The 20,819-nt window shown below is 48.3% G+C and overlaps 1 protein-coding gene across 1 annotated transcript in view; it reads right to left on the bottom strand.

Moving 5' to 3' along the window:
- Positions 1-9,239, bottom strand: part of PINX1 (PIN2 (TERF1) interacting telomerase inhibitor 1) — a 59,473-nt gene extending 50,234 nt beyond the window's left edge. Inside the window, exons 1-4 of the mRNA XM_040060668.2 lie at positions 9,192-9,239; positions 4,278-4,387; positions 2,420-2,512; positions 2,014-2,092 (exon numbers count right to left, since the gene is read on the bottom strand). Of these exons, the coding sequence (XP_039916602.1) occupies positions 2,014-2,092; positions 2,420-2,512; positions 4,278-4,387; positions 9,192-9,210 (301 nt within the window). The 5' untranslated portion in view covers positions 9,211-9,239. The remainder of the gene's footprint in view (positions 1-2,013; positions 2,093-2,419; positions 2,513-4,277; positions 4,388-9,191) is intronic.
- Positions 9,240-20,819: the final 11,580 nt, after the last annotated feature.

Genomic DNA, 20,819 nt, shown 5'->3' with positions numbered 1-20,819 from the left:
AGGATTCCAGAAAAAGAGCCAGGAATTATAGAATGGTTTGGGTGGGAAAAGACCACGCAGTTCCAAACCTTTCCATTATCCCAGGTTGCTCCAAGCCCTGTCCAGCCTGGCCTTGGACACTTCCAGGGATCCAGGGGCAGCCACAGCTTCTCCGGGCACCCTGTGCCAGGGCCTGACCACCAGCAGATGAATCTCTTCCTAACATTTAATCAAATCTAAACCTGCCCTCGCTGGGTGCTCAGCCAGAAAAAAAAAAAAAAAAAAAAAAGGAAAAGACAGGTAAAGCTACAGACACTGAGGGTATTTAAATGGTGGCATCAACCCCCATGGGGCGCTTCCTTTCCGACCTCTAATTGCAATCCAGCTCTGGCAACTGCTCCAGTTCTTTAAGAACAATGAAGTTTTTCAGCTGACTTTTAATGCAGTTTGAAACTGGAGGATGGCCAATAATGTAACATTTGCTCCCGCAGCACAGCTGCAGGCAGGGGTTTTTTTTCTGCATGAGTTTTGCCAGCTTCAACAATTGCCATAAAAAACAAGTTTCAGAGTGATGCCTTTCTGTAAATCACCAAACGTGGCTCTGACCTGGAATCTTCAAGGTGCACCCAAATTTGTTCTCAGTGATTGGAAACTTGTCCCAGCTCCTAAAAGGACCAAAAGAACTGAGTGCAACAGGGAGAAATGTGAGTTCTCAAGGGTGACCCAGGGAGGAGTGCAGAGCTTAGGACCAAGCCTTGCTCCCCAAACCCGCCTCTGCTGACTCACTGTGGCCCTGGGCAAGTAATTTCAGCTCTCTGCTCATCACTCTGCAGATTTCCCACCAGTTACACCTCCCTGATCTTCCCAGGGCTCAAGTTGCAACTTGGGTAGGATTTAGTTCTGAAGGGAGACAGGAACTTTTGGAATTTCCCCGTGAAATGCTCTCCTACCTCTCCAGGAGCTGAGTGACAGCACCGAGTCCTGGGTGGCCTCATGATTTCACAAGGACAAGTTGCACAGCAAGTTAAAGAAGGTGTTTTGAGGCATTAGGCCCAGAACTTTAATCCTAGTTCTCCAGGATTAGAAAACTTCCTTGATAACTGATTTTCTTCCTCTTCTTTCTACATTTTCTCTCCTAGAAATCCTTCAGTGCTCCAAGGTTAAGAATGAACAAATGAAGAGCTGCTAAATTCACTAATCTGGCAGTTCTGCCCCAGCAGCACAAGGACAGGCTGTGTCCAAGCAGGAGCCCTCGGTTTAACGCTCCAGAGAGGCGTTCAGACACAAAATCAGAGTTTGAACTGCATTTAACCAAAGGAGAGATGATAAATCACTTGATAAATCACTTGATATACTTTCTCTAAGCTCACACCCACCACAACTTCTTAATTTCATTTTCACAAAGCAAGGTCAGTTTGTAAGAATCTTTTCAAAAATAGAAGACTTTAAAAATAGCCCTTTTGGGAAAGTTTTCCCACTTGTGTGCTCAACACCAGGGCTACAAAAATCACCCTATGCCACACTCAAGGCAGAGATGCAGAACTCTGAGGCAAAAGCTCTCCAAGGACAGGAAAAGGAGGTACTTAAGAAGCCACTGGAGCACAGAAGCCAAGTGTGACAGTTCATCAGCAAAAGGAAGGCAAAGCATTGCAGTGCTGAGTGTTGTGAGCCTTCAGACAGATTCTGGATGCTGCATAAAGAAAGAAATGTTCCTCTAGGTACAGCCCAGGAAAAGGGTCCCAAACGCTGTGATCCGGGGTGAAATAAACAGGTTTAGCATTTTGTGTTCTCTTCCCTCAAGAAAAAGCCTTTCTTTGAGTCATGAGAGCAAAACTGATCCACTGAGATCCACAAATCCATGGTCATGGATGGCAACACATCCTTTGGCTCCCAGTGATTTTGGGGAAGAAGAAGTTCTCAACCTTTTCAAAGTTACTATTTGCATCATGAACTGGGCCTCAGGAATTTTTTTAAGACACAGAATGGAAACTCTGCTGAGCTTCCAGCATCTGATCAAGCCAAGCATGAACCTACCTGTTTCACCCTGTCCATGGCAGTTATTCAGCTCAGCCAGAAGCTGGTTGAAGTCATCCTGATGAGCAATCCAGTTGTCCTGTAAATATCACCCACATGAACACAAGGCAGAAGGCTTCAGAACCAACACAAGTTTTATAAAACAGTTATTAAGACTCTTAGAAGTCAATCAATTGAATATATCCAATCCTTGTTGGTGGGAAGGACCCTGGGAAGCTCCACAGGCGGTAACATCAGTCACCCCAAAGTGAAACGAAATTAAAAGGGTTGTCTTGGAAAGTCCTAAACAATCCTGTTTGGTACATGCTACCACCAGCTATGACAACAGATTTCACTCACATTCCATTGAAATAATTGTGCTTTTGCTGAAATGGGATCCATTCCCTGCCCTGGTCCTAGTGCTCACCTCGTGATTGATGGTAGCTCCTAACCCCAGCACGTCGTTTTTCACCTTAACCCTGATGTGCTCTGGATTTCCTTGCTCTTGAGCCCCAAGACCCTAAGGAGAATTTGAAGGCAAAAATGTAAGGATTTTACAGCAGCAATTAGAGCTTTTGGACTGTAAGACAGTTCACAAGGAAATACAGCAAGAAAACACAACTTCCTAATAATTTGCCTGCTTGTAGCTGAATTCATTCACAGGCATTATCACACAACACACAAAGTTTTTTAATTTCACTACTTAAGCCTCCAGCAAGGCACCATAAACACTAAAATAGCAACAATTAATCAGGAAACCACCTGACATTCTTAAGCAAGCCCAAAGCGTTTACAGTTTTCAAAGAAGACACTGCATAAGAAGAATGTGCCTCTCCCCAAAAACATCTCTGTCACTGGGAAGGGTCATGGGAGTAAGGCAGATCCACATGCAACACACAGTCCAGACCAAATTTAAACAGGAGGAGAGCAGGGAGGGGCAGGGGAGAAGCAGACTGGAGCCAGCAGGGCATTCACAACTCCTTCCACCTCATAAGTGGATGAAAATATTGGAGCAAACACCTTTGGGGTTGTTTAATATGAAGGAATATTCAGGTCCAGGGTTATCCTTCTCAACTCCGTTAACAAGGCTAAAAATTTAAAAGGCAAAGCTTTAGGTTTAAAGCTTTGCTCCTGGAATTTACCTGCTTTGTTCCTGGAATTTACCTGCTTTTTGCCTCATCTGTCACAAATCATCAGCCAAACGTGTCAGAATTAATAAACGTTTATGTGGTGCTGCAGTGGAGAGAAGCCCAGCAGACACATCCTGGGATGTCAAATGTGTGAAGGGATGAGGTCTGTTTAGAAAAGGCTGTTGCCATTACAAAGAAGAGTTTATTTGTTCAGTGGGGTGGAAAATTTGCCTTGAAACTTCTGCTGACCAGAAAGTATGGAAGCAAGCAGGACACTTGGCCACACATCCTTCCCTGACCCAAATCCAGTACAACTAATTACAGGACTGGTGTTAAGCAGCCTAATTTCACTGTCCAGATGGGCAAACTGAGATGCCCTTAATCTGATCAAGGGAAAGTTCCATTTGTCCAAGTTTGTAATGGAATGGAGACATAAATCCTTCTTGTACAACTGCTGGCAAAGAAGATCCTGTATCTCGAGTGGGAAACAACTGAGGCAACAGTTTAAATCCAAAAACAGGCTTTAAGGCATCTACAGAATTGAGAATGATCCTAATTTTATGCCTCTTCAGGAAAGTCTGGAAGAAGAAATCTAGAAGAATAATTAGAGGGGGTTTTGTGGGGATTCTTATCACTAAACACCCTTATGTGCAGCCCCAAATCTCAGCTTTGCTGAGGCACCTATGTGGCATTAAACCTGCAGTTTGCAGGTGTCTGTGCTGACCTGGAGGTTTTTATTAGTGCCAAGAACCAGTCCTCTCACCCACAGGTCCTGGCTGGAGCTGGAAAGGGACATAGCATCTTGGGGGCTCAAGGCAAAAATCAGTAAAGACTCTTAAAACCAGGTGAAAGACTAAAGCAGGTCCTGGAGCTGCTTTAAAGAGTATCAAAAGCAGGGAGAGAACCGAAGGTTTAAAAGCAGCCTAAAACCTTTAACCTGATTTAATGTTCTAACTCCAGCTCTCACTTGGGAATTTGGATTGCCAAAGAACAGAGAGAAACTGGAAAGGAGGAGAGGCACAAACAAGAGCTCGTAACAAAGCGCAGAAATCTATCACTGCTCAAATTCTCTGTGCACTTAAGAGGATAAATCAAAGGAGAGACCCCCTGGCAGTTTTAGACCCTCCAGCTACACAATTCCCCTTTGGATACTACCTTTCCTTTGGACCAGCCCATCTTTTCCAGCATCTTCTGGCCAAATTTGGAGTCATCGTTGCTCCAAGCGCTGTTTCGGGGATCCACAGACCACTTCTGCTTTCTCCGGGCTGCAGCAGGAAAGGAAAATTCAAACAGGCTCTACTGGCATTCCCAGAGAGTTCTAGGTGTTGAATCACTTCAAACAAAGCTCTTCATTATTAAAAAAAACACTCCAGAACTTATGCCAGAGAATTTATTTCAGGGGTTAATTTTACTAAACAAAAAACTCAACAACAATAATAAAAGCCTGGTGAAAATATTAATTATTAATGGGAAGATGCCAAGGTAGGATTGCTATGGAAGTTGCTGTCCCTGAGGATGGGCTGCAGTTCAGGGAAGGCTTTAAGGATTACCATTTAGGTTTAAATTCCATATTTATTCCGATTTTGTTTTACATCTGGCTTCAACACAGAATCTACAGAGGAGGAGATGATGATGCTGCTTTCCCAGGTCTGGACAAGATCAATTCTCCAGGCTTCCCTTTAACCAGAACCCAGGAATTTTAATATTTGCCTTCCTAACAAAAGCCAAATCAAAAATCCAGTGTAAGTGAACAGAGAAAGGGAATGACAGAACACAAACTCGTGGGATTTCAGCTTTTGGATTTCTCAAAAATGGTTTATGGGGAAACTGAAAAGCTGCCAGAAATTAGTGCAGGAGTTAAGAGATCCAAAGGAGATTCAAGGCTCCTTTGTCCTGTGTGGATTCCTAAAGAAATTACAGATTCCCAGACCCACGTGTTGCCTTTCCCACCAGAACAGCTTCCTTGAAATCAAGGAAGAGCAGCCAGCCCAGCTAACCAGTCACTTGAAGTGTGCACCTAAGGCCAGGCAGGAAGAGAACCTAAATAAACAAGACAAACAAAGAATGGGAGACAGGAAGATCACAAACTTCATCAAACGCCATGGGAAATGCTGGATCAAAAATGACCGATTAACCCAAGGCCACACAAAGGCTGGGAGAAGCCAAATCCAACGAGGTGTTTTCAATGTAATCAGGAAGTCATCGTTCCCTAAAAGACAAGATTTGGGATTTGGGCCAGAGGGGACTGAATACTACAGGGATGTCTGACTCATTTTTTGCCCAGTTTTGTTTCATTTTTCAGGAACTAAGACTGTCAGAATTCGAGGTGGGGACTTTTTTTTAACAGAGTTTCAAAACTTTGAAGCTTGAAACAGATTTTACATTGGGTGAAAGGCCCCAAGGGCTGTGAGGGGAATCCAACCTTTGCCTGGTTCACTTCTCTAAAGGAAACAACTTATTAACCTCAGAGGCTGTGGCTGCCCCTGGATCCCTTGGAAGTGTCCAAGGCCAGGCTGGATGGGGCTTGGAGCAGCCTGGGATAGTTGAAGGCGTCCTTAACCGTGAGAGGGGTGGAATGGGTTGAACTTTAAGGCCCCTTCCACCCCAAACTATCCTGGGATTCTGTGATTATTCCCACCAGGAAATGTTGAGAGCAGCAACTCCTCCAAGCCCTGCACGTGGTGCCAAGAAAAGATGGGGAACCAGCACTGTGGCCTGTGATTTTAAACTTCCAAACAAACTGGGATTCCCTGCTGCCCCATGGAGAACCAGAGGCCTGAGCCTGGAGAAAAGGAGGCTCAGGAGGGACCTTGTGGCTCTGCACAACTCCCTGACAGGAGGGGACAGCCAGGGGGGGTCGGGCTCTGCTCCCAGGGAACAGGGACAGGAGGAGGGGAAATGGCCTCAAGCTGTGCCAGGGGAGGTTTAGATTGGATGTGAGGGAAAAAATTCTCCATGAAAAGGTGGTCAGACATCAGAACAGCTGCCCAGGTCTCCATTCCTGGAGGGATTTCAAAGCCACGTGGATGTGGCACTTGGGGACATGGGGCAGTGGTGGCCTTGGTAGTGCTGGGGAATGGTTGGACTGGACGGTTTTGGAGATCTTCTCCAGCCTCAAAGATTCTGGTTCAAGGGTTCAAACAGATTTTACGCTCCCCAGCTGAAAAGCTGCCCTTCTTTTCAATCACAACTTCAAAAGTGAATTTCTATAGTTTTTCCTGAGTATCTTCCCCTGTGGAGAAGCCCCTGAGATGTTTTGCTCCCAGGAGGTTGTTGGTAACAAAGCACAACGGCACCTCACACAAATATTTCTTGAAATTGAGAGGCCTTCCCTTTCCCAGCAAACTTCTCAACTACACTGTGGGACTAATCCTCACGTTCCTGACAGGTTAACGTACACTGATTTTTTAATCAGGATAAGTTAGATGCAAGAAACCCCCCCCAAAAAATCTTTCTTTCATCTTTACAGAAGTATTTAAGAAAGCCAGGAACAGCTCTTTGCCATTTACAGAAAAAATAAAATCATCTTCCAAACAAACAACAAAATTCACTAATTAGTCAATAATTTATCAGAAATGTAAATTTGTTCACTGATGTCTTTACAGTGGGAGAGGGAACTAGGCACAAGATTCAGCTCCTAATTTAATTCTGGGCTCCTTCAAAAATGATGCCACACAAAGTGGTGGAACTCTGGGAGAGCAGCACCATCCAGTGGAGAAAATCCTCATTTCTTTAGGGAATCACAGAATCACTGAGACTGGAAAATACCTCTAAGATCACTGAGTCCAACCCTTCCCCAGCACTGCCAAGGCCACCACTGCTCTATGTCCCCAAGTGCCACATCCACACAGCTTTTAAACCCCTCCAGGGATGGGGACTCCACCACTGTCCTGGGCAGCTGTGCCAGGGCTGGACAACTCAAATTCTTCACTCAGATATTCTACAACCTGGAAAAGATCCATTACTGATCCCTTTTCCAAGATGAATTCTATGCCTGGAGCACGTTTTTAATTATAATTTCCGAAAGTTCCCATCCAAACCCCTGCTGTGAGCCCAGAGATGGTCTGGGGGCACAGGAAGGACAAAGCTCTGGAGCCAGGCTGGGAGAGCTGGGGGTGCTCACCTGGAGAAGAGAAGGATCCAGGGAGAGCTCAGAGCCTAAAGGGGCTCGAGGAGAGCTGGAGAGGGACTGGGGACAAGGGATGGAGGGACAGGACACAATGAATGGCTTCCCACTGCCAGAGGGCAGGGATGGATGGGATATTGGGAAGGAATTCCTGGCTGTGAGGGTGGGGCACAGGGTGCCCAGAGAAGCTGTGGCTGCCCCTGGATCCCTGGAAGTGTCCAAGGCCAGGTTGGATGGGGCTTGGATCAGCCTGGGATGGTGGAAGGTGTCCCTGCCCATGGCAGGGGGTGGCGCTGGAGGAGGTTTAAGGTCCCTTCTACTCCAAACGAGTCTAATATTGACATGCCCAATTAAAATAATTAACAAATTCTGAAAAAATGACAACAAAGTTTACATTGAAAATACCTAAAAAATGCCATGTGCAAATGCAGATTTGTTTTCCTCAAATCACATCTTTATTTCCCACTGTAAACCATATTTGTTATTTGTGCTGTCCAAATTTCCTGCAGCCCAATAGGGAAAGTCACCAGACCCTGAGCTCTCGGTCAAGGGTGTCCTGTTAGAAATGAGGAGCCCAAGCTACCAATCACCTCAGAGGCAAAATTGAAGCTCTTTGTTTCCAATATCAGGGAAAAATAAAAAAAATTCACAGAGTCATGGAACACAGACACCCCAACAATCCCACCCTGTGCATCCCTGAGAGCCAAACACTCCTGGAGCTCTGGCAGCCTTGGGAACATCACCATTCCCTGGGGAGCTGTTCCAGTGCCCAAACACCCTCTGGGGAAGAACCTTTCCCTGATATCCATCCCAAATTCCCCTGGCACAGCTCCTGTACCGGTCACAGGGAGCAGAGATTGGGGCTGCCCCTCAAGAGAAGCTGGAGCCTCAGCAACAATCCCAGCACCCTCGCTCGCCCCTCGCGTGGCTCCTCCAGACCCTTCCCCACCTCCAAATCCTCCTCTGGAGGGTCTCTAAAATCCAGAGACTGGCACAGACTGAGCTCAGCTTCAGCTCTACCACAGTAATGACCCAAGCACTGAAACCAGCACCAACACAGGCCCTGCCACGGCCCCTGGGTGTCCACAGCACCCCTGGGCTGGAGGGGACCCCCCTCAAACACACAGCCAGAGACGGCCCCGAGCCACTGACGGGACAAGCTGTGCCTGAAGGTGTCCAAGGGACATTCCTGCTGCTGCTGCCCTGCCAGGGACACGACAGACCCTGCAAAGAACCCGCCTGTACCAATATCCCCCTGGAATCCCCTTTCCAGGCATCCCAGCCTCCATACCTCACCCTTTCCTTAACTCTGTGACCCTCTGGATGTCCCTTCCTGCCTTTCCCAGACCCCAGATCCTTCTTTTTTCACCGCCAGGGACCCTTTGAGCCTCAGGCCAGGTGTCCCAGCTCCTCTTTCCCTTGACCCTGGGATCCCGCACACCCCCATTCCTGCCTTTCCCAGACCCGAACTCCCTCGTTCTTCAACATCGGGGACCTCCTGAGCCCATTTTGCCACCCCGGCCTGGGTCTCCCAGCTCCCCCTGTTTTCCTGGACATTGAGGGACTCCCCATTCCTGCTTTTCCCAGCTCCTGGTTCTTCAACACAGGGAGCCCCCTGAACCCTTTTCCCGGCTATCCCGGGATCTCCCCACCCCATAATCCCCCCTTCCCCTGACACAGGGAACCCCCTTTCCTGGACAGAGAGACGCCTCGTCCCATCTCTCCCAGTCCTTGCACTCCCCTTTCCTTAAGTCTGGAACTCCCTTTCCCAGCACCGGAACCCCCCGAACCCCTTTATCCGGCCCTGGGACCCCGCCGCACCCATCGGGAAGGGCAGCGCGGCCCGGGCCCCTCAGGCAGGGCTGTGGGGAGGGGCTGAGTTTGCTCCCCGGGCCCTGGCTCGTCCCCATTCCCGCGGCATTCCCGCCGGGATCGGCACTCACGCTCCGCCAGCATCGCCATCTTGGGGGCCTCCCTCCGTGCAGGGGACTTTCGTGACCGCCGGCGCATAAAGGGGCGGCGCGAGTAGCGCCTGATTAAAAAAGTGTTAAAACAGGCGAGCGCGGTGGCCACCAAAATGAAAAAAGAAAAAAAAAAAAAAGTTTGCAAATTTGCTAAAATTCTAATAAATGTCTCAGATCGCGTCTCGGTTGTGTATCGGCTGTTTCCGAGCCTGGGGGGGAAGGGGATGAGCAGCGGTCGATGTGCGTGGTTGGAAATAAGGGGCATGGACGGGGTGAATATTCCAGGGAATTTCAGGTGTGAATGTCCCTGGATTTCCCCAAATCTCGCTGTCGTGGGAGGGAACTGAGGAGGGTGTGAAAAGTGCATATTATATGGCTCTACGCAAGATATTTACTATATGTGTTATGTTGTGCTAATTGTTAATGTGGTATTAATATTTTGATAGTATGGTAAATGTAGTTTTCTAGTTAAAATGTAGTTTTTATCACACCAACCACAGGAAGACGTAAATCTTTCAGAGAAAAAGAATTTCCTGCTTCCTTATCAGAAGAAACCAACTCCTCCTGCCTCTCTCAGCCTTGAGAATGCCACAGAGATTAAAGGAAAAAGTGATACTAACCAGAGACAGTTCTTTGTTTAAATCAAGTTTATGCATCATGTATAAAATATATGAATATTCAACAGGCTATTGCTTTTAAGAGATAGTCCTTTGTTAGCAGGGGTCCTTCTTCAGAGCTTGTAGCTCGGGAGAGGCACCCAGACATCTGTAACTTTGTTTTTAATGTCTTGTATTGTCCTAACTCTAAAACTGTTCAATTTTTTACTCTAATTCTATTTTTGTAACCATCTTATTTACTATTAAACTTTTAAAATTTTAAAACAAGTGATCGGCGTTTATCACAATTATGGGGATACACAGAGGCATCTTGAAAAACATCCCCTTCCTGCCTTTCTGTGAAATGAAGGGTGAATATTCCTTTCTGCCACAAATTGTATTTGAGGAGGGAAGCAACCCCTCTGATGAGTTGGTGATTCAAAGAATCAAAACGCTCCTATACAGGATTTTTTTATTATTATTATTATTTATTTACATTCTCGAGCCCTTGGTCTTTTGTATTTTCTGGGATTTTTTAGCATCTCTTCAGTTGTTTTATTCGAAGAACAGCACCCAAAACATGACTGAGTTCTTCAGGCAGCTTCCTCTGGCTCCTCTCTGCCTACATTTTGCCTCTAAGTGCAATATTTTGTTCTTTAATATCCCTTTTATAGAAGTGCTGTGTGGAGGTTTTACATTCTTTGTCCATGGCATGTGTTAATTCTATCTTTTACCCTTTACTGAATCAGTATTTGTGTCCTTTCATGTTGTTTTGGTGTTCTGAATTGAGGATATTTGGTGTTTCCCCTTCTCTTTCCCAGATGGAATCACCTGGAAGTGTCCCAGGTGTCCTCAATACTTTGAGTGAGGTTGATAATGGGAGGATTGAGTCTGGAATCCCAGGATGGGTCAGGTTGGAGGGACCACAAGGGCTCCTCTGGTGCCACCTCCCTGCCCCAGCAGGGCCATCCCCGAGCACAGGGCACAGGGCTGTGTCCAGACAGTTCTGGAATATCCCCAGGGAGGAGACTCCTGACCCTCTCTGGACAGTCTGTTCGGTGCTTGGTCACTGCACAGGGAAGTTCTTCCTCCTGTTCGGGTGGAACTTGCTGGGATCAGTCCCTGCCCGTTCCTCTGGTGCCATTGCTGAGCCCCTGGAGCAGAGCCTGGGCCCTGCTCTGAGCCCTCCCTGCTCACAGGGACACACAGGGACACACAGGGACACACAGGGGTGAGGTTCCCTCTTAGGATCTCCTGAGGCTGAACAGCCCCAGCTCCTCAGCCTTCCCTCCTGAGGGAGATGCTCCAGTCCCTCCCTCATCTTTGTCACCCTCTCTGGACCCACTGAAGGAGCTCTGTGTCCCTCCTGTCCTGTCCTGTCCCAGAGCTGGACACAGCACCCAGGTCTGCCTCACAGGGCTGAGCAGAGGGGCAGGATCACTCCCTGTCCTGCTGGAAATGCTCTTCCTGGTGCACCCCTGGATCGCTTTGGCTTTCTTTGCCCTGCAGGTATTGCTGGTCAAGGACACCACCCACTATCCCAGGCAGCTCCAAGTCCCATCCAACCTGGCCTTGGACACTTCCAGGTACCCAAGGGGCAGCCACAGCTTCTCTGGGCAACCTGTGCCAGGGCTTCCCCAACCTCATAGGGAAAAATTCCTTCCCAATATTCCATCCATCCCTGCCCTCTGGCAGTGGGAAGCCATTCCCTGTGTCCTGTCCCTCCATCCCTTGTCTCAAGTCCCTCTCCAGCTCTCCTGTAGACTCCATTCAGGTACTGGGAGGCCACAATTAGGTCACCCCGAAGCTTCTCTTCTCCAGGCTGAACAAGCCAAATTCCCTCAGCCTTTCCTCACAGGAGAGGATCAAGACAGATTTCCCACTGCTCTTTCTCCATCCATCCTCCCATCTGGATGGCAGCTGGGTTACAGCTCCCCTGGCTCAGCTTTTCCCACTGCTTTGCCTCTGTGCCTTTGGATTTATGTTACAGTTCCCTGTTTGCTTTGGGAACACTGTGCAAGACAGCTTTTTTAAGGTTTTTTGTCTTTTTTTCATAGACAAAGCAAACAAACGTGTCTCTCTGTTCCTCTCTAAGACCCCTTCTGTCTGTCAGCAAATTTACATTGATACACTGGAGCTTGATCCTGGAAAATGTCTAAATTTATAATTAGCTTGGTGATTTATTTTTAATAGTTCATATTCAGGTCCTATAAAACTGGCTGCTCTGGCTGCCCCACTTCCTCCTTTAAATAAGGGTGTTGAACTGGTCCTTTTGTACTTTTCTGAGCCAATAACCTGCTGCCAGGAGCCTTCACAGGGTTTGTTCTCCCCAGACTTTATTGCCAGTTCTCTGCACTGTCAGGTTGCATTCATCAGGCTGGACTGATGTGAGAACAAGTAAATACTGCCCAAACCTTCGCTATGTGGAACAGAGATGTTTTCCTGTTCAAAAGTTTCACTTAAAGTTTTTTCCAGGAGGAAATCCTTGGAGATCGGAATCAACCATAGAAGAGCCTTCTTTCTGTTTTCGTGCAGTCACACAGGATCACAGAGTCACGGAATCATTAAGGTTGGAAAAGGCCCCCAAGATCATCGAGTCCAACCTGTGCCAGATCCCCACCTTATCACCAGCCCAGAGCTCTGAGTGTCATTCCTTGGACACCTCCAGGGACTGGGTCTCCAAACCTTCCTGGGAAGCCCCTTCCAATGCCTGACCATCCTTTCCATGGAGAAATCACTTCTGATGTCCAACCTGACCCTCCAATGGCACAGCTTGAGGCCATTTCCCCTCCTCCTGTCCCTGTTCCCTGGGAGCAGAGCCCGATCCCCCCCGGCTGTCCCCTCCTGTCAGGGAGTTGTGCAGAGCCACAAGGTCCCTCCTGAGCCTCCTTTTCTCCAGGCTGAGCCCCTTCCCCAGCTCCCTCAGCTGCTCCTGGTGCTCCAGCCCTTTCTCCAGCTCCGTGTCACCTCCTCTGCTCACAGGTCACTCACCAGCGTCCTCATAGAATCACCCAGGTTGGAAAAAACCTTCAAAATCCAACCATTCCCTCAGCACTGCCAAGGCCACCACTGCCCCATGTCCCCACCTGCCACATCCACACAGCTTTTAAACCTTTCCAGGGATGGGGACTCCACCTTTGCCCTGGGCAGCCTGTTCCAGTGTTTGGCCACCTTGAAGTGAAGAAATTTTTCTCCATATCCAATCTAAACCTCCTCTGACACAACTGGAGGCCATTTCCTCTCATCCTTTCAGGGAGTTTTAGGAAGTCTCCTCCTCTTCCACCACCGAGGCATTCTCTGTAGTGGCCACTCTTTGCTGTCATATGGATCTGAAATAAAAGAATTCAACCCTCCTTTATCCTTCTACCTGTATTCCATGATCCTACTTCCTGGCAGTAGCAGCCATTTCCATGAATTATAATTTTATTACCTCTTTTACATTAATGAAATTGTACTGTCACCCATGTGTCGAGTGTTCGGATGGTCACTCGTGTGATCCGTTTCATACCAGCCGAATTCTGCTCTGGTTTTGATTTTGGAGACGTTTGAGTCTCCTGGCTGAGAGCTGAGTGTTGTATTTGATCGCTCCAACAGGGAGCAGCATTCACCACGTTTGGAACAGCTTCGATGTATGAAGACATCACTGGAGGTGGAAAATGTGAAGTAATTTCTGTTAAAGGATGCCTTGAGGTTGAGATTTTTCTCTTGTTTGGTTTCGAAATTTAATATTAGGCTGCATCAGAGCCCTCTTGCCTCCAGAGCTCTCACTCCCGGCTGGCAAAGAATCACAACACAAAACGCAAAGGAGGTCATATTTGATTTAATTATTATTTAATATTTGCTTAACGGGAAGCTTGAGGTCAAGGTCCAAATTATCTGACACAGTCCGTGCAAATTAGGAGTTCATAAAACAATTAAGTCCTCGAATATGCATAGGAGCAGTGAAATTAGACAGAGAAAACGTTCCATCCAGGGGCAGTGTGTGTTTCCCGATTACGTTCCTGACTAAAAGGTGATGTCACAGGAAAGAAAAAAATATGTGAATGTTTGAATATATATTTTCTGCTATGAGTGATTCCAGCCCTCTAAGAAAATAGCCTAAAATCCTGTTTCCAGTGTGCCTGGAGAGGTTGAGACGTAGCTCTGCTCTGGAATGTAAAGGGATAAAGATGTCTGGTGGGCATTCCATTCGGAGTTCTCCAGCGATTCCTCCCTGGGGTCTCCCTTGGAAAGAGGTGTTTCCCGAGAGCCAGCCCCCCTAGGGTCACCCAGAGCTCGGAGCCTGAGCAGGGAATTTCCCTCCCACCACGTCCTTTTCGATTGCTGCCAGCTCCAGAGTCCCTTCAGGCTTTGGGGAATTCCTTTGGTGCCACTCCCAGGCTGAGTTGGGGTCGTAGGGAAAGATCCAGCTGGGATGAACAGAGAACTGAGGGAACAGAACCAGCAGGAAAGTGGAGGAGGGTTGGAAGCATATCTGAGCCTGATGCCGACCCCTTTCCACCTGGAGGAGGCCCTTGGAAGGAGAGAATTACATTTCCCAGCTGAGGAACAGCTCCGTCCCCTGCTGAAGGGCCCCGTTCCAATGCCCCATAAACCGGGGAGATGCGAGGAGGGAGAGGCGGCCAGGAAAAGAAAAGTTGGGGGGAAAAAAAGGTGAAGGAAAGCGAGGGAAAAAAAAAAAAAAAAAAAAAAAAAGGATGTGAATCCCAGCTGTGCAGCAAATCCTTTGTGAGGGAAATCAGCCTCTGTTGTGCGAGAAATGGCCTGAGGCCAGGCCAGAAATGCTTATTGAGGGAGTCCCGGGAGAGATGTGATGGAAGCGCTAGGGACAAGGACTGCCTGGAGAGCTTAAAACGACAAGACAGCTTTGATTTCGGACGCTGATTCGAGGGAGCACACGGATTAGAGGTGAGCTCCGGTGGGAGAAGCCGCCCATCCAGCGCCAGGCAGGGAGCAAGAGATTGACGACGTGTGACCCACGGAGCAAAGGATGTCACAACGAGTGCCCGCAGCCAGGAGATGAGGGGTTCAAAGAACAGCCACTGGGGCACTCAGGAGCACGAACAGGCTCAGGGAGACAGGTTCTGTTCCTGGAAGTGCTGCCAGCACAGAGCTCGGCAGTGGCTGGCTGGGAACGCCGGAGGGAGCCTGGCAAAAGAAGCACCGGAGAGGAATCCTGATGATTTTCCTTCTATTCCATGGGTGCGGTGTGTTTATATTCTCTTTACTGCTCTTGTTAGTTCATCAGCCTGGGCTTTATGGGATCGTGGAAACACGGAATGGTTTGGATTGGAAGGGATCTTAAAGCTCATCTCGTTCCACTCCCTGCCAAAGGCAGGGGCACCTTCCGCTACCCCAGGTTGCTCCAAGCCCCATCCAACCTGGCCTTGGTCTCACCTGGATGTAGGCGAGGAGGTGAAAAGCCCAGAAGAAGCATTGACAGGAGACTGAAGGCTTTGCAAGCTTCTTGTTTTCAGTTTTTCGTGAAGTCTGGAGTGGATTTAATGGTGAGAGTTTGGGAGTAGGAAGAAAATGGATGTATCCACTTGGAGGTTTGTAACTCAGGGAAAGTTCAGCCTGGAAATTTTGAGAACTGTCCTGTAACAGCCTTTGAATCAGTAATGATCATACTGGGAGGAAGGGTGGTGGAGCTCAGGGAATTGTGGAGGAGCCACTTTGCCCCCAGTCCCCGGAAAAACCCTGCAGAAATTTTTCCATAAATGGTTCAATATTTGTGCACTGGAGGACAACAGAGTGATGAAAAAATACTTGAACAATTCACTGGGGACAATCCTCCACAAACCAACCAGATTTTTGTCTCTGACCATGACTCTGGTTTTGGTGACTGAGGGTTGAAAGGGAACAATACTTTTCATCTGGACACTAGCCGAGATGGGAAAGCGGGAATGACCAAGAGGCACCAACACTGGGGGTAAATAAAAAAGGAGGAAGGAGTAAAGCTAGAAAATAACAAGTGAAATGAGAACCTTTAGTGAAAAATGGTTCAAAAGAAGCAATTCCTTTCTGGACCCATTACCTGTGATGGCAGAGGATAATTGCTCCCAGTCTCGGAGATGGAAAAGCTCCACAGTTGTAACAATGTGTCTGGACACTGCACTTGAGGAAATCGGGGATGAACCAGGTATGGAGCAGGCAGGAGAGGAAGGGACACAAACAGATGATTGAAAGAGGTGGTCTGAGGAAGGGCTTGGATGAACTGGGCTTCTTTGGTCCAGAAATAAAAAGCACACAGGAGCTCCATCAGTGCAGGCTGCTGGACATGGATTGGTTTCCTTGCACACTGCCACCTGGAAAAGCAGGAATCAACACCATGGAGCATGTTGGAGAACAGGCAGGGTACAGAACACCTGGGAATGGCTAAGGGGTGCTGGGATTGTCTTTTTTGAGGGTCACATTTGTCATGGATGGACTGTTTGACCTGACCACAGAATGGGGAAGGGAGATAGGTGGCTGCCCAAAGGCTCCTCCAGCTCCTCCAGTTCTCCAGCTCTTATCACTTTATGAGTTAGTTCAGGAAGCCCTGTGAGAAGGCGTCTTCCCTCGGGCCTGATGCAATGTCTTAACCACAAAACCAACCCTGTGCTAATTGCTCCTCCTTAAAGTGCAGCTCACTCTGCAAAATAAAGTGTCCCATTTAATCCCGTGAAAGACTTGCTTTGCTCAAACTGAGATGGGAAAGGAAAAAAAAAAAAAAAGGATTTCCTGCAGATGCTGGTTCAGATTTCAAAATTAATTCCCTTCCAGCATCGTTATGTTCTTTTTCTGAGAAGCAACTGGGCAGCGAATTTCATTTGCACAGGACATTTGTTGCCAGGGGTCCAAGTGTTATTTACCACACAGGTGAGATAAGCAGAAAATGGCACTTTTGTAGGTACAGGAATCACTCCTCTGGTCATGAAGCGCAAATATGGAAGTATTGAGCAGCACAGAAGCAACACCAATGGCTCACTTCAACGGGATGCACAAAAAAACTTCAGGAAGAAACTGGTACAAATGAAACAAAACATCCCTGCCCCAGAAATCTTTTTTTTTTTTTTTTTTTTTTTTTTTTTAAGATTTGCGAATGGTTGCAAGGAAAGTTCATTGCTTTCCACAAGGAGGAGGAAATGCCAGGCCCAGCAGAGCGTGTTTGATATTTTATTCATAAGAAATTATGTGCTGAAGACTTGTCAGGATCCAGCCGCAGCAAACAGAGGTCAGCAGTGAAGAAAGCAAATAGAAAGAAAAACCTGCAACGGGTTTTAAACTGTCTTAACGCAGCCAATTTCTGGCCGTTTCATTCATTAGCCCTGGTTGTCTGGGATGTTCTAGTGGCAGGATGGAGGTTCCTTCTGAAGATTTCAGAACCTGAACTGCTCGCAGTCCCAGCAGGTCTCAGCTTTGTAAACACAGCAAATTAGATTTAGGGCTTTTGAACAGAAATAAAGAGGGAAACCCACAAGGACACTGCTCACTTTTCAAAGTGGAGCTGCACTTTCAAGGCTGACCCAGTACTGTCATTTCAGGGCTGTTTGAGCAACCACTGGAAAATAAAAGAGCACTAAAAATAGCCAAGTTGGGCTCATTAGCTCTTTAATTACACATTGGTTTTCTTTTCTCTCATCTGCGCTTTGTCCTGTGAGCTCCCCATTGGCAGTGACTGGGGAATGCCAGGTCTGGGGACATTGCTGTCATTCACTGCCAGTCCACGTCCCCGTCCTTACCTTTTCCACACATTGGAAGACAGGATTCCTTCCTGAAGCCCACAAGCATCAAGGAATGATGCTGAGAGAGTTGGAACTGCTCGTAATGGAGAGGAGACACCTTCAGGGAGACCTCAGAGCCCCTTCCTGAGCCTAAAGGGGCTCCAAGAAGCTGGAGAGGGACTGGGGACAAGGGATGGAGGGACAGGACACAGGGAATGGCTTCCCACTGCCAGAGGGCAGGGATAGATGGGATATTGGGAAGGAATTGTTCCCTGTAGAGCAGGAGCTGAGCTGGAGATTTTCTTTGCTCACCCATGGTGGATTCAATGAGCCAGGGAATTTATCGTGGCACACTCATCCCACAGACACTTCCAAATCCCCAGCTAAAAGAAAGCACCAGCACTGCCAGTGCTTGTAAATACCATTGTTTGTTTAAGGTTCTCTGGAGCATTTGGGAAAACGCTCAGCTTGGGAAGAAAATCTCTCACTTTACTCCAGCGCTCGGGTCCTGGCTTGTTCTGGGGAGAGAGAGATTCACAAACAGGCAAGATGCACATGCACACGTGGTCAGAGGTTTTGTAAGTTGTCAGCAGAGGATTGGAAAAATCAGTTTAATCTATTGAGAGGTACCACTAACAAACCCTGGAGAAGCATCCCCTTTCCTGGTGGCACTCAGGAAGTGGCTGCTGCCACAGGGCAGGACAGTGCCACCCACACCTGTCCTGCTGAATCATATCCAACCCCTTCTTCACCTCCACTTGGGAATGCTCAGCTCCCACCCACAGAATCTCCCCAGTGTCTGCTTATCCTACGAGAGAAAACTGCTCCTGCTGTCGCACCCCACACTTCTCTTCAACCCATTTCTTGCTTCTTTTCCACCCATTGCTTTGTCCTGACTCCTTCCTTTTCTCATCCCAGCGTGCAGTTTGGGTGTGGCCATGCTGACCCTCTCCATGAGCTTTCCTACAGAACCAAAGACTGGGAAAGCCTCCAGGAAATTCCCACTGAATATCTGGTCTAGGTGGAGGCAGCTGCTACCTACCTTGTGCTGTGACATGGCAGGAGTACGCTCCTTGGGCAGGTGAGGGACAGCACAAAAAACCAGCCAGGTTGTGGACTGAGCTGCAGTTGTCCTCCCCAGAAGTTGTTTGTTAGCAGCAAACCAGGGAAAATTATTAGGGAAAGGGCTAAAATGGAAGCTGGCAGATTGACGAAAGGGAGCAGGGAGCCTGTTTTGTCAGAAGGTTGTCCCGGGATGGGCGCTAGCAGGAGAGAAGTAATGGCTGTGTGAGGTGATTTCTTCACTTGTTTTTTCCCCACCCTCATGGGTGAAAGATGGTTTTTTCCAGGATTGCTGCTCTGCTCTGGTCCTGGTGCAGGTTGAAATCCCTTGGAATTCTTCCCTTGGCATTTATTTTTGCCTCCCTTCCTACCCTTAAGGAGTTCCTGGCTGTTTCTGTCTTCCCTCAGGTTCCTTCTCTGCTTCTCCCACCATACCAGGACCTCTTCAGCCTCATCCCTATATCCTACTCCTCTTCTTTCCCTTTTCCTCCACATCCCAGCTTCAAAGACCCGATTGCAAAAGCATTTGCCTGAGGTTTGTGGCCCAGAGTTGCCATTTGATATGGAAGATTGCAGGAATCCCACTGCTCCTGGGACACAACTGGGGAGTCGAGGGCATGGAGGGGTAAGAAGTTTTCATTCAGGGCTGATCCCTCGGCTGCTCCTGGTGCTCCAGCCCCTCCCCGGCTCCGTTCCCTCCCCTGGACACGCTCCAGCCCCTCAATGCTTTCCTTGTTGGGAGGGTCCCAGAGCTGCCCCCAGCACTGGAGGTGTCCCAGCAGTGCCAGCACAGGGGACAGGCACTGCCCCGGTCCTGCTGCCACCCCACAGCTGGGACAGCCCAGGTGCCATTGGCCACACCTGGCTCATGTCAGCAGCACCCCCAGGGCCTTTTCCAGCTTTCCAACCACTCTGCCCCAGTCCGTGGAGCTGCAGGGTTTTGTTGTGACATCCCCAGAGAGGGAAAATCGAGTCAGAATAAAGGACACGGTGTGCAGTGAGTGCCCACACTCACCTGGTTTTCTTCCAGATGCCTCTCCATAACCCATGAACTCTTCTCTGATGTATCTCAGGTGTGACATGGAGGCTGCACAGCCTCCCACCCCTTTCTCCTTCCTTTCCCATTTGATATCTCCCAGACCTGCCTTCCAACCAGACTTTGGCAGTGTCCTGAAATCCAGATCCTGCCCAGAGCATCTGGGAAGCACAAGGATGTTTGGTTTGAGCTCTTGTGTGTGGTGCCTCCTTTCGCACTCTGTATTCTCTGATGTGCAGTTAAATACTGGACATTCACAGCTGTGGGGTCCTGCCTGCAGCAAACCAGGAGAGTTGTGGTACAAAAAATTCTTTTAGGGAGTTTTTGAAGCAGGAAACTTTTGGAGAAAATTGCCAAGAGTTTGGGACATTGCTGTACCAGAAGTCCTCTTTCCCAATCACCTCCCAGGATCAGGTACTTTACAATGGAACTGGTACCAAACTGGCAGATTTAATGAGGAACTTTCCTGGAGTCTGTACGGGGCATTAATTCTGCTTTGAAATATTGAAGTGGAGCAATTTTGGGCCCATATTTCCACTGTTGCAAAAACCCTCACCAAAGGGAAGGGAACAGCAGTTTCTGGAGGAGAATAGCTTTGTACTTCAGTCATGGGGAATATGATCTGCTTTTCCTGAAAACACCCAAAAACTGCCACCAGAAATCAGCACCCGGTGGGGCTCTGCAATGAATGTCCCCCCTCCCTTGTTGCTGTGTGCTTTGGTCCTCACTACTTGTGTCTACAGCAATAAATTAAACAAGTGCTGGTTTCCAAGCACACTCCTGAGCAGTTTTGGGCCAGGTCACTTGGAAATGTCCCAAATGGTCCTTAGATTTGCCTCAGGAGTTAGAACAGACCATTCCCAATAGGTGGTTTGGATGTGACACCCACCCCCCTGCCCTGGAGTTTGGGGACCAGGCCAGAGGTGCCTCAGATCCCAGGATGGAATCAGCATTTCCCTCGTGGTCACACAAGGATTTGCTCTTCACATGATAGCAACCTCCAGCACCAACAGAGAGCCCTCACCAGCAGGTTTCTGTCCTCACGAGCAGCACGTCCTGGGTGCCCATGGACAAGAGTTTCCAGGGCATGGCAGACCCAGGTGTGAGGGAGGACAGCTTGCACAGACTGCTTAATGCTTAGGTTTTGGAGGGATGGATTGAGGGGTCAGTTATCATCAAATGTGTGTTTGGGACAGGCACTCAACAG

This window comes from Hirundo rustica, chromosome 3, assembly GCF_015227805.2.
Source record: "Hirundo rustica isolate bHirRus1 chromosome 3, bHirRus1.pri.v3, whole genome shotgun sequence".
NCBI lineage: Eukaryota > Metazoa > Chordata > Aves > Passeriformes > Hirundinidae > Hirundo > Hirundo rustica.
Note: the sequence above shows the minus strand (reverse complement) of the source record. Positions and strands in the feature narration are given on the sequence as shown.